Consider the following 10,704-nt stretch of genomic DNA (forward strand, 5'->3'; position numbering starts at 1 on the left):
TCCTGAAGCAATCCTTGATTTTTCTTTTGTGTGTGTGTTTGCTGACAGACGGTGTTCACAGTCTCAAATTACAAATATTCAGAAAAATCAAAACATACCTATACTTGGGGTTAGTATATAGATGAATCATTTTCTATACCACCTGTTATTCACATGCTCTTTGTTCTTTTAGAGTTTTGGTGTTAATATCCCTGCACTCCACACTCACACCTTTGCTTCTTTTATGTAAGCAAGCCTATTGTGTTTTAAAACAGATACAATGTGTTCTGGCAGAAGGGCTGCTAGTCTATAGATTCTCATGGCAAGATACAGTGGGAAAGAAAAAACTTAATGTTACAGCAAGTGTAACCTCACTACTTATGTTTCTATACTGGTTTCATAAAAACCAAAACATTTAACAATAACCATGCCATTAAAATGTTTTAATTTTCAGCTGTAGGCATCTGTCAACTTTTATGGAATCCTTTAAGAGGGCTGTGTGCTGTTGTCCTAGACAGTGAGCTAAAGATTTAAGACATAGGAGAACTTTGCGTTCATTTCGATGGAGCAGGATTTTGCAGTGTTGTCTCAACACATGATCAGGATATGCTATTTTAAGTTAAGGAAGACAGAACACCTAATCACTCTTTATCACATTCAGCTTCCTAACTTATAAGGGAGTAATTTGCTTTACTCTTCTAAAATAACATTGAAGCAACAAATACACGTGTATGACACAAAATGTTTTACTATATTTTTATGGGGCTATTACTGGAATCTTGTGACAACAATACTGACAACTCTTGTGTACTGAATGACTGAAAGTAAGTTTGCATTTATCCATTTTGTGAAAGACCACTGGGGGGGTCAAAGAAAAGAATCAGGACACATAGCAGAAAAAAACCACATAAAATTAGAGGGTTTTTTTGCGTGAGAGAAAAGATTAGACAACTTTGAGGACCTTTCCAAGTATAATTTTCTGTGTTTCTACAAAGCTACGTTAATGCTGAATGCTATGTCAAGACACGAGTGACACTTCTTTCGTCACCGTCACAGGCTGTTCCTTGCAGTTGATTTTCTACCGTGACAATATGGCCATTCACACCCGCTTTTCCGGTTGCGCAGCCTACTCGACATTCGCGTGGTGCCTGGAAAAAGCCTCATCTAGCAGCAACTGCCTGACGATGCACAGCACCCCTCGGTGCTGTAGCGGGTCCATCCGCAGGCGGGGAGGCAGCTCACGCCCGGGGCTCCAGGCACGACGAGCGCCGGCCTCCGGCCACCGGGCCGCTCCTGCCCGCGCCGCAAGGCCGCAGCAGGGCAGGCAGGGCTGCCGGCGCGCTGCGGAAGGGCTGCCGGCCCGGGGCCGGGCCCGCTCAGCTCACACTGCCCCACTACACGGGCGGCGCAGCGCGGCCTGGTCCGGACGGCCCCCGCCAGCTTCGGGGCTCGTGTCCACCCCGCCTAGGCCGCCATAGAAGGGAGGGGGGGGGGGGGTCTTGACGCGCCAGCGGAAGTCAGCTGAACCGGAAGTAGCGCGCTCCTTGCCCCGGAAGCGGGGTGGCTCCCTCCCGGAAGGAGAGGCCGGTGCTGCGCTGGCCCCGCCTCGCCGGGCCGCCATCTTGGCTGGGAGCCGCGGTCGCGCCGCAGCGGGGAGGTGGGGGGGTCGCGGCCCGGCTCGCCCGGCCCTGCGGCGCTCGCTCGGCCTCCGGCTCCGGCTCTGGGCAGGCGGGGCGTCCCGGCGGCGGAGGGACCCGTTCTAGCAGGGAGAGGTGAGCGGGGCCTGGGCCGCGCCGGGCAGGCGACGGCAGGGCGAGCCGAGCCGAGCCTGTGGGGGACGTCGTGGAGCCGAGGGGCTGGGCTGGCTGTCTCTCTAACCTCGTTTCCCGTGCTGGCCGGGCCCTGTGGCGGCCCGCAGCCCGACCGCCGTCGGAAGCCTGCAGAGGGTGGGCCGTGGGCTGCCTTGTTGTCCTCTTGCCCCTTCTCCGGCTCTTTCACCTGCTGCTCGGGCACTGAGCAGCCGCCGGCAGGGCCGGGATCACCCTTCCGCGCAGAAGGAGGTGCCGGCTGCGGGATGTCTCCTGCGCGGCTGTCTGCCCCGTGGCCCGCACTGGGGACTGGGGGCTGTGGCGTGCCCTGCTTTAATTACCTGACCCCCCCGCTAGGCTGGGAGCGGGGCCGGCAGGGCCCGGTTGCGTTATGGTTCTGGTCTTTGGGCGTCTCAACACTGACGGGTTTCGTGCTTGCTCCTGCTGTTAAGCTGTATTCTTGAAGCGTGAAGGTCCTATGTGCTGAGGTAACTTTTGTAAACATTTTCTTTTAACTTATTTTTTGAGTTTAAGAAACAAGTATTATTTCAGATAAGGTTTTGAGGGTTGTCGGAACCCCTGTAACTGTATATTATAGAGACCTTAAGTATATTTTTGCAGTCTATAGTGCGGGACTCCTGTGTGAGACTTCAGAACAAACAATTAAAAAAGCGTGATTTAATCTTTATTTTAAAGTCGAAGCTGACTGCTTTAGAAAGAGTCCCTTTTAATTTTCAGGTTTCAAGAACAGACTTAACAACATGTGTGACTTTCTTCAAAAAGAATACTGCATATTTCAAATGACAATTAGCAATACTTTTAACAAAAGTTAGGTTAAACGTGTTCAGTTTGAACATTTGACCACATATAATTAACTGTAGTGGTATAAATACAGCTTTTCAAAAAATTGTACTTGGTGTCTGGTTGAAGTGAAAGACTAAAAAGATTATTCAAAGGCACTTAACATAGTTTTAGTGTCAGATGCTGCTATCACATACTTGAGCATGGTTTTACCTCTTTATACAAGCTGTTTGTAAGTATTTCCTTTTTTGAATTGCTAAATGTAAGCCTCAGTTCCTTGCTAGATTTCTCTAAGGGCAAGTGAGTTAAATGAAAGTTATTAATTGGTATGTGTTTTGTAGATGTGTTGTAAGGCCCAATACTTTGTCTTGTAAGCATCATGGAACTTCTTTTATTCACTCTCGTTTAGAATGAGCTCTTTGCTTATCTGGAAAGGAGTAATCTGGCTCAGATGTGGCCTTCTATAAGTTTAACTGACTCCTAAGCAAGCAGCAGATTTAACTTAAAATCATTCACCACAAAGTCAGAAATAAGTTTTTTCTTTTTTCCTTTTTTTAAAGTAACTGGAAGTGATAGAAACAGCAAATGGATTTAAATTGTGGAGAAATTTACATAATAACCATTCTAACTGAATAGGGAAATGAATTGCACTCTAAAGGCCTATACGCCTTTAAAACAGCATTGTAATGATGTGTGTTCAGCCTAAACACAGAACAGGTTATTAAGAATTGTTGGTTCTACAGTGCAGCTTATTTTTCTGATAGCAATTCAATTCACTTACTGCTTTTGGAAAACTGCTGTATATTTTCTTATTTTGACTATATACAAAGTCTCTTTGGAGTATACTAGTTGGTTAAAATTGTACATGGTTCTTACAACTTGAAAGTTATAGTGTTTTTATTTATATTTTAAAAAAATACTGTGTACAGTAGATTTTGCAAGATCTAGAGTTGTGTTCAGTGAAGCATAATAACTGTGCATTTATTAAGATTATATAGAGATTATATTTACTTATATCTGTATATGTTTAAAAAAACTAGATGAGCAACAACAGTAATAAGAGAGCACCGACGACAGCAACGCAGAGACTTAAACAAGATTACCTGCGAATTAAGAAAGATCCAGTGCCTTATATCTGTGCAGAACCCCTCCCATCTAATATCCTTGAATGGTAAGAATTAGAATGAATTGTTCATGCACTTGTGGAGACAACAAGACTTTCCAGGTCGTTAAGTCCAGCTCCCTCACTCTTACAGATTGTATGGGAATCTTTGATTTGGGAGGTGGAGTATGAAACTGCTTTGCTGAAGTGATATCAATCTTCCTTTTTTTGTAAGGAAGTTGATGGCTGATTGTGTGCTGGGTTTCATAACATTTAAACTTCCTTCTTTGTTTTAGGCACTATGTTGTACGGGGACCTGAAATGACTCCATATGAAGGTAAAAACTAGCGTGTAGCAAAAACATGCACGTACATTATGTTATCATTTGCATGTCTGAGAAATTGCATGGTTGTTTGGGCAAAATTTAACTACTATAAGCAGCTCTAAAAACTGTTAGTGCAATTTCAAAGCTGTCTCTGTTTTGTGTGATAAAGAGGATGTTGAAAAGAGATAGTGATACCACTGCCCATTAGTAATTTTTCTGTGTTATCAAGGATTCTAAGAAAACCATATTTTAGGTTAAATTTCGTTTTTGTACCTTGGTGCTCTTAAGCATTGAGGAAAGATAATTTTCTGTTAAGTAATTGCTAAAGGTCCTTGAGCAGATAATTCACTTTACATAGCATGCGACAGTCAAAGATCATTTAAAAAAAAAAAAAACATTTCATTGGGTTTTGTCCCTTAGGTTTTTTTTTTTTTAGTATAACTTATTTATGGCTTAACATATAAATGCTCTCACTGAACTGTGACCTATAGCCTCTTTATGAATTTGCAGAAAGAGAGGAAAGGAAAAGCCATATTAAGTTGCTGTAGCCCCATATTTCACATTGTCTTCTGGAGTCTCCCATAAGATTCTTTTTGAAATCGGATTCTTCATAGAACTTTATTTCCACTTAGCAATGTGTGTGGAAAACCAACTCATTTGTGTTGCTATAAGGCTTAAGTACACTTTGACAGGTCTTCCTTAAATATATTATGAACTTGACAACTGGAAGTATTATTTGTAATGTGCATGTGATAGAACAATGCTTCCAAAGTAAATCTACTGCAGGTGTGGATCATCATTCCTGTATTTTAGAGGCACAAGATGTTGAGTTTGATCTCTTTAGTGTGAGGGGAAGAGGGAAAGAAGTTTTATTTGGCCCAGTTTATTAGTAGCTTAGGACTTCATCTTCTTGCAAAATAAGTAATTCATCTCTTTATGTAATGCAGGTGGCTATTATCATGGGAAACTAATATTCCCCAGAGAATTTCCTTTTAAACCTCCTAGTATTTATATGATTACTCCTAATGGAAGGTTTAAGTGTAATACAAGGTAAGGATTTTCTTCTAACACTTAAGCAATTAACACTGTTTTAGCAATATGTATTATCTGTAATCCTTTCAATAGCAAAAATAAAACATACTGTCTGTCTTCTCTTTTTGAAGGTTGTGTCTTTCAATCACTGATTTTCACCCTGATACATGGAATCCAGCTTGGTCAGTCTCAACGATCTTGACAGGCCTTCTTAGTTTTATGGTGGAAAAGGGCCCCACACTGGGCAGCATAGAGACCTCAGAGTTCACAGTAAGCTCCGGCCTATGTTATGTGCCTTTTGTCAGCTCAAGGAATGTTGAATGTGACCTCAAAGTTAGAACAAAGACCAGCAGCCAGCATTTAAATATCTGAGATGAATACATCATTATCCACAGATAGAGGCAATGGGCAGGTGAATCAAGTCAGTTTTAAGGTACTGTGGGGATAGGGAGGATTTCTTAGAAAACTTACAATCATTTCTAGTAAACCATATTGTTAGGACTTTCTCCTTCTTTCCCTCCCCTCAAAGTGTCTGCTGAGTAGGCTCACCAGTTCAGAACACAAATCACATAAAAAGAAGAGTGGAGAACGCAAGTTGGTTTTAGGAATGTCAGTATTCACAGATACGAAGTTGTTGTAAAAGTTAGAAATTAGTTGGCTAGCGGTTTGCACCATTCTTGTGGGAAGTAACCAGATGCTGAATTAGAGCATATTAACTTCATTTATATGCTACTGCTGATAATTCTTTTTGCTTTCACAGAAGAGACAGCTCGCTGCACAAAGCTTAGCGTTTAATTTAAAAGATAAAGTCTTCTGTGAACTCTTCCCTGAAGTGGTGGAGGTAAGGGAATTCATCCATGCAATAATTCTCTTCTGTTGTTTTTGAACTTGTCTGTGTAGATCTGTAAGCTAATTGGTTAGGATTTTTCCAAGACATTTTTCTTTCTGCCCAAACAGAAGAGGCCTTTTTGGGCAGAGTTGTGAGTGCTTCATTTATATATTATCCTTTGCAAAGTTATTCACAAAATACTCTCTCTCCTTCTCCCCTTTTGGGAAAGCCTTCTGGGAAAAGAAAAGTTTTTATCTCAATTTCTTTTTTTCCTCACTCAGAAGTAATCTTGAACTGAAAGTTTTAGTTGCTTTTCCTTACAAATTAATTATAGAACGCCAGAGAACAGTAAATGTTCTCTTCACTGCTGTCTTCCTAGTAACTTGATCATTTGGGGACTCTGAAGCTTTTTTTATGTGACAGTAACTAATATTTCTGTGGTGGTCCAAATACAAGCAGATTTTTAACGTGTGATACTTCTAAGATTTGGTTTTTCAGTTTTTGAATGTCTTGCCTTCAAAACAAGGTGGACATGCAAGATTTTTGTTGCAAGAAATTCTCATTTCTGGAAAAAAAACTCTCAGCAAATGTACAAGTGAATTAAAAATATCTTGGCCAAATGACTGTTAGTGTCAGTTACTGAAGTAGGTGACTTTGGAAGAAGTTCAGGAGACTGCAAATTATATATATATAATGCAGTTAATTTAGTTTAAAAGACCTACAGTATAAAAAAAGTATACCATAATCCTTTTCCTAAAGTTACATAAGAATTTGTGTTGTAAGATCTGTTCAAAACACCCAAAAGCTTCACCACGTTCACTTCCAGGTATTCCTTCTTTTTTTTCTTTTTTTTTTTTCCCCTTCCTCTTCAGGAGATTAAACAGAAACAGAAAGCACAAGAAGACCTCAGTAACAGACCTCCATCCCTTCCTTTACCAGATGTTGTCCCGGATGGGGAAGCACACTATGGTCAAAATGGAATACCCCTTCTTAATGGGCATGTACAACTGGCACCTGCCAATCATCCAGGTCTCCAACAAGCCAATCGTAACCATGGACTCTTAGGAGGAGCTTTGGCGAACTTGTTTGTTATAGTTGGTTTTGCAGCCTTTGCCTACACAGTCAAGTATGTACTGAGAAGCATAGCACAAGAATGAGGAGTATAACAGAAATTCAAGACCAAAATAGTGATAGTTGCAGAATGAGTGGGACTCTTTGGGCATCTGACTTTGGTACTGGGATAAATATTTGTACTACCAAGTTGCAGGTAAAACATTGGTTGGCTCATGGGTTAAGTTTGGGAAATGGAGTAGGCTCAGTCAGAAAACTAAAAGACGTTCTGCTCACAGATCCTGTTGTCCTCACTACTGTTCAGTAGTGGCTCATGAACAAGTCAAAGCATTATTGATGAGAAACTAGCATTACTAATGCTTTGATTTTTATAGCTTTTCTCCATTCTGTTATTTGAAATTTGAAAATATTAAGCAAATAAGGCTTTTTACTAGATTGAACAATTTTTAAAATTTCGCACTTGATGCATATCGTATTTTAGTTTCATTAGCAAAGAGTCTGTACAAGGTTTGAAATGAGTAAAGTGGAGACTTAGTAAGGGTCTGGTTAATGTGAACATTGATGCTACAGAAGATAGCTGGTTTCTTTTATAAAATAGAATGAACATCATTGCATATCTAGTTGGTAGTGATTAGATCAGTGGGAAAGTAACACCGTGTGTGTTAAATGTGTTGTCTGAATTGTCACAATATAACTTAAGAAGGTCTTATTTGGGCTACAAGAAGTGCAGTTGTTGGCCTTTAGGAAACAGTCAGAAAAAATATTTGAATCAGTCTTAGTGAGGATACTGATATTCAATATTGTTTTGAATTTGTTCACTTAGTTACAAATTTCCATTTTGGGAAATGTTATATTTTAAAACTGTAATACTTTATTTTGATCACAAGGTGCCACTGTTTGAAAATAATAAATCTGCACAGACCAATGAAAAGTTAATTATGTATTCAGAAGAAGCTTCTCTGGATTTCTTGGGCTTTGGTAAATGAAAAACAGTAGCCCTTGTGGAGCTAAAAAGACAAATGAGGCTGCATACTGAACCAGATTCTTCAAAGTCAGCTGAATTCATCTGAAGTGCCACTAGCTGAAGTGAACTGCTTAGAATTAGTATTGCTTACTTTGCTTGAAAATTTGGGTAAACTATTAAAAAAACAAACAAAAAAACCCACTTTCTATTTTACCTGAGTTCCCAGAAGCTTTTGGCTTCTAAATTAAGTTCCTCTCTGTTCCCCTTCAGATGATAGATGACTGAAATATCAGTGTTTGTTCCTGAGGTTACATGATTGTGGATAAACACTAAAACTCCTAGTGTAGTTTGACAGTCTGAAGTTACTTTTTCACTCAGTTTCCTCCCCCCCCCGCCCCTGTTAGTTTTATCCAAATGCTTTGACTTATCAGAGGCAAACTTACTGTGCCTTTCATAATTAACAGTGATGTCATCTGGGGAAGAAAGCACTCACTGTTAATGATCTAAAAAACTGTAAAAGGTGATAGCAGGGTAAAAAGCTCTGCATTTAACTGCATATTCTTTGTTAAATGTTGTGAAGAGCCCAATAAATATTACCTCATGTATTTAAGAAATTTTTTGAAGCTGTTTTATTTTTCCCTTTCAGATTTGTTTGATCGCTCTGCTTCTCCTTGGTATCTTGAATTGTATGGAAAAAAGCCTGTGGTAAACCCATGAGCCATGTAGCTTAGAGCATCAATAAATAAATGTTAATATCAATTCTCTGCAATAGGTAGTAATTATCAAAACTAGTGGAACAGCTCCATACTAACGAAATCTTAAAGCAGATCTTACTGAGGTAAGGAGGGGAAGGAGGAAATAGGATGCATGTAGGCAGAATGTGGAAAAGGCTGGATTTTAAAATGTATTTATAAATTTTGCCTTTTTGATTTTTGTGGTTTTGATCCAATCTTATTTATAATTGCTCTTTAATTTGCCTCTCGTATGTGCTTAATTAGCTCTCCTAAGAGAAACACCAGTTGTATATGTGTCCAGAAACAATTATGTTCTGTCAGTCTGGGGATGTGTGGGAGGGAAAGGGGATTGTCATGTCTTTCCTGGAGTGATAGGATTTTCAAGATGGCTTGTAAGACAGATATATATACCTGTGTGTGTGTATATATATATTTTTTTCCTTCAAATCATACAAGCTGTAGCTAGGGCTGCTATGCCTTATACAGCTTAATATCATTCAAATATGTTTGTGTTCTCACAATGCCTTTTTCTATCATTGCCTACAGACAGAAGTTTATAAGGGGTTATCTCTGTTTGTCTTCTCATAGAAGTTTTTACCCACATAAAGAAAGACAAAGGCAAGGAGACCTTGGGCTTGGTGTAGTCGCATCTTTTTGTGAAATGTAACTAACCAAGGTAAAAGCACTAGTAAAATCAGAAGATGTCAATTTCTTATAAAAGGCGTTTTATTATGTGACAAGAAGTTGGCCTTAAGCTACCCCTAAGCATCTGAAGGTGGATCTCTTGCTTGTAGCAAGTGTCACAATTAGAAAAAAAATTTACACTAAATCTGAGACATGCTGTTTTTGTTTTTGTTTTTTTTTTTGAGGATTGGGGTTTTTGGACTCCCTCCCCCCCTCCCCCCCAAAGGAACTTGTCTTCCAGTAACAGTTTCTCTTCAGTACCCTGGATTCAGAGAAAGACTTGACTGTCAATTCAGGTGCCATTTGTGAAAAGGAAGAACAGATGACTGAACCCTTGCACTCTCGCTTAAAGACTTTCATACGTGTCCTTGCTCCTTGCCTTTGGTAACAGAAGATTTATTTACTCCAGTGTAGGTTGTACTGATTTTTGAAAAAAGCTTCTATTGACAGTGTGCAGTATCTGATCTTTTTGTTACCAAAGTCAGTAGATGAAGCAAACCATTCTTTGCTGCACAAAAATGTTATTGTGCCCTGAAGCAGTACATTACTTAATATAATAAAACTAAAAGCTGTCCTTTCATGTATGATACTGGAACAAATGTCTGACCCTTCCCTTTCGTGCTGCAACTTCATAGATTTACGTAGGATTGTCATACACAGATGGTAGGGAAGTTTTGCGACTCAAATCATGAGACTTCTCAGTGGTAGCCTTTAAAAATCTCTTGATTTTAAAAATCTTGGATTTGTGTGTAGTCATAACTTTTTTCCCCTCCAACATCTCAAAGTCACAGAAGTTACATCACTTAGCATGTACTGAGGAGTAGAAATGACTGCATTGTAAAGTTGTTTGTTCATAATAAACATTCATATTAAAATTCACACTTTCTATGGGACTGTTTTTGGGGAAAGGGATCATTGGGAAGAAGTGTTAACTGAATACATCTGAACTAGAAAACAAAAACTATGGTAAAACCGCATGTCCCCCAACTCCAGATTTTTTTTCTTCAAGTTAGTTTTTGGTAGCCCTTCCATCTGTAGTAAAGCACATACAAGAAGTGTATGCACTGGCATTCCAAATGTCTGTGTGTGGATCCAAAAGGTAGTTGTTTGTAATAGCAATTTCTTTGTAATTTAGTGAAAGCTTTTTTTTTTTCTAATTGACATCTGTCAAAGCCCAGTTGCATACTAATTTGTCTTATGAAATGATGCATCTTCCTTGATAGCATTGTTATTTCTACCTTTTTTTCCTTATCCAAAAGAGTACTTGTGTCTGCAGTTCTTTTGAACTCTGTTGTTTAGACTGACAAAAGTGTCTTTAATTGCATCAGCTGACCTGGTTCAGGGTCCAGAGCCTTTCAGTGCTTTTGTTAGCTAA

At 39.7% G+C, this 10,704-nt stretch overlaps 1 protein-coding gene across 5 annotated transcripts; it reads left to right on the forward strand.

The window, feature by feature from the left end:
* The first annotated feature begins 1,584 nt into the window (after positions 1-1,584).
* Positions 1,585-10,208, forward strand: UBE2J2 (ubiquitin conjugating enzyme E2 J2). 5 transcript variants are annotated; one of them, XM_013956076.2, is made up of 8 exons: positions 1,585-1,751; positions 2,145-2,275; positions 3,629-3,759; positions 3,987-4,027; positions 4,963-5,065; positions 5,179-5,317; positions 5,808-5,888; positions 6,749-10,208. In XM_013956076.2, the coding sequence occupies exons 3-8, from the start codon at positions 3,629-3,631 to the stop codon at positions 7,031-7,033; spliced, it is 780 nt and encodes a 259-aa protein (XP_013811530.1). In that variant the 5' UTR covers positions 1,585-1,751; positions 2,145-2,275; the 3' UTR covers positions 7,034-10,208. The 5 variants fall into 5 exon arrangements, with proteins under 5 accessions (XP_013811530.1, XP_013811531.1, XP_013811532.1 ...); XM_013956077.2 differs by having other exon boundaries at positions 2,240-2,275; XM_067310914.1 differs by lacking the exon at positions 1,585-1,751 and having other exon boundaries at positions 1,805-2,275; positions 6,749-7,002; positions 8,558-10,208.
* The last annotated feature ends 496 nt before the right edge of the window (positions 10,209-10,704 follow it).

This window comes from Apteryx mantelli, chromosome 26, assembly GCF_036417845.1.
Source record: "Apteryx mantelli isolate bAptMan1 chromosome 26, bAptMan1.hap1, whole genome shotgun sequence".
In the NCBI taxonomy this organism is placed as follows: domain Eukaryota; kingdom Metazoa; phylum Chordata; class Aves; order Apterygiformes; family Apterygidae; genus Apteryx; species Apteryx mantelli.

Coding starts and splice junctions, on each gene's coding strand:
- UBE2J2 (XM_013956076.2), top strand. CDS start 3,629: ATGAGCAACAACAGTAATAAGAGAGCACCGACGACAGCAACGCAGAGA. Junction 3,760..3,986: donor CCATCTAATATCCTTGAATG/GTAAGAATTAGA, acceptor TCTTTGTTTTAG/GCACTATGTTGTACGGGGAC. Junction 5,318..5,807: donor TAGAGACCTCAGAGTTCACA/GTAAGCTCCGGC, acceptor TTGCTTTCACAG/AAGAGACAGCTCGCTGCACA.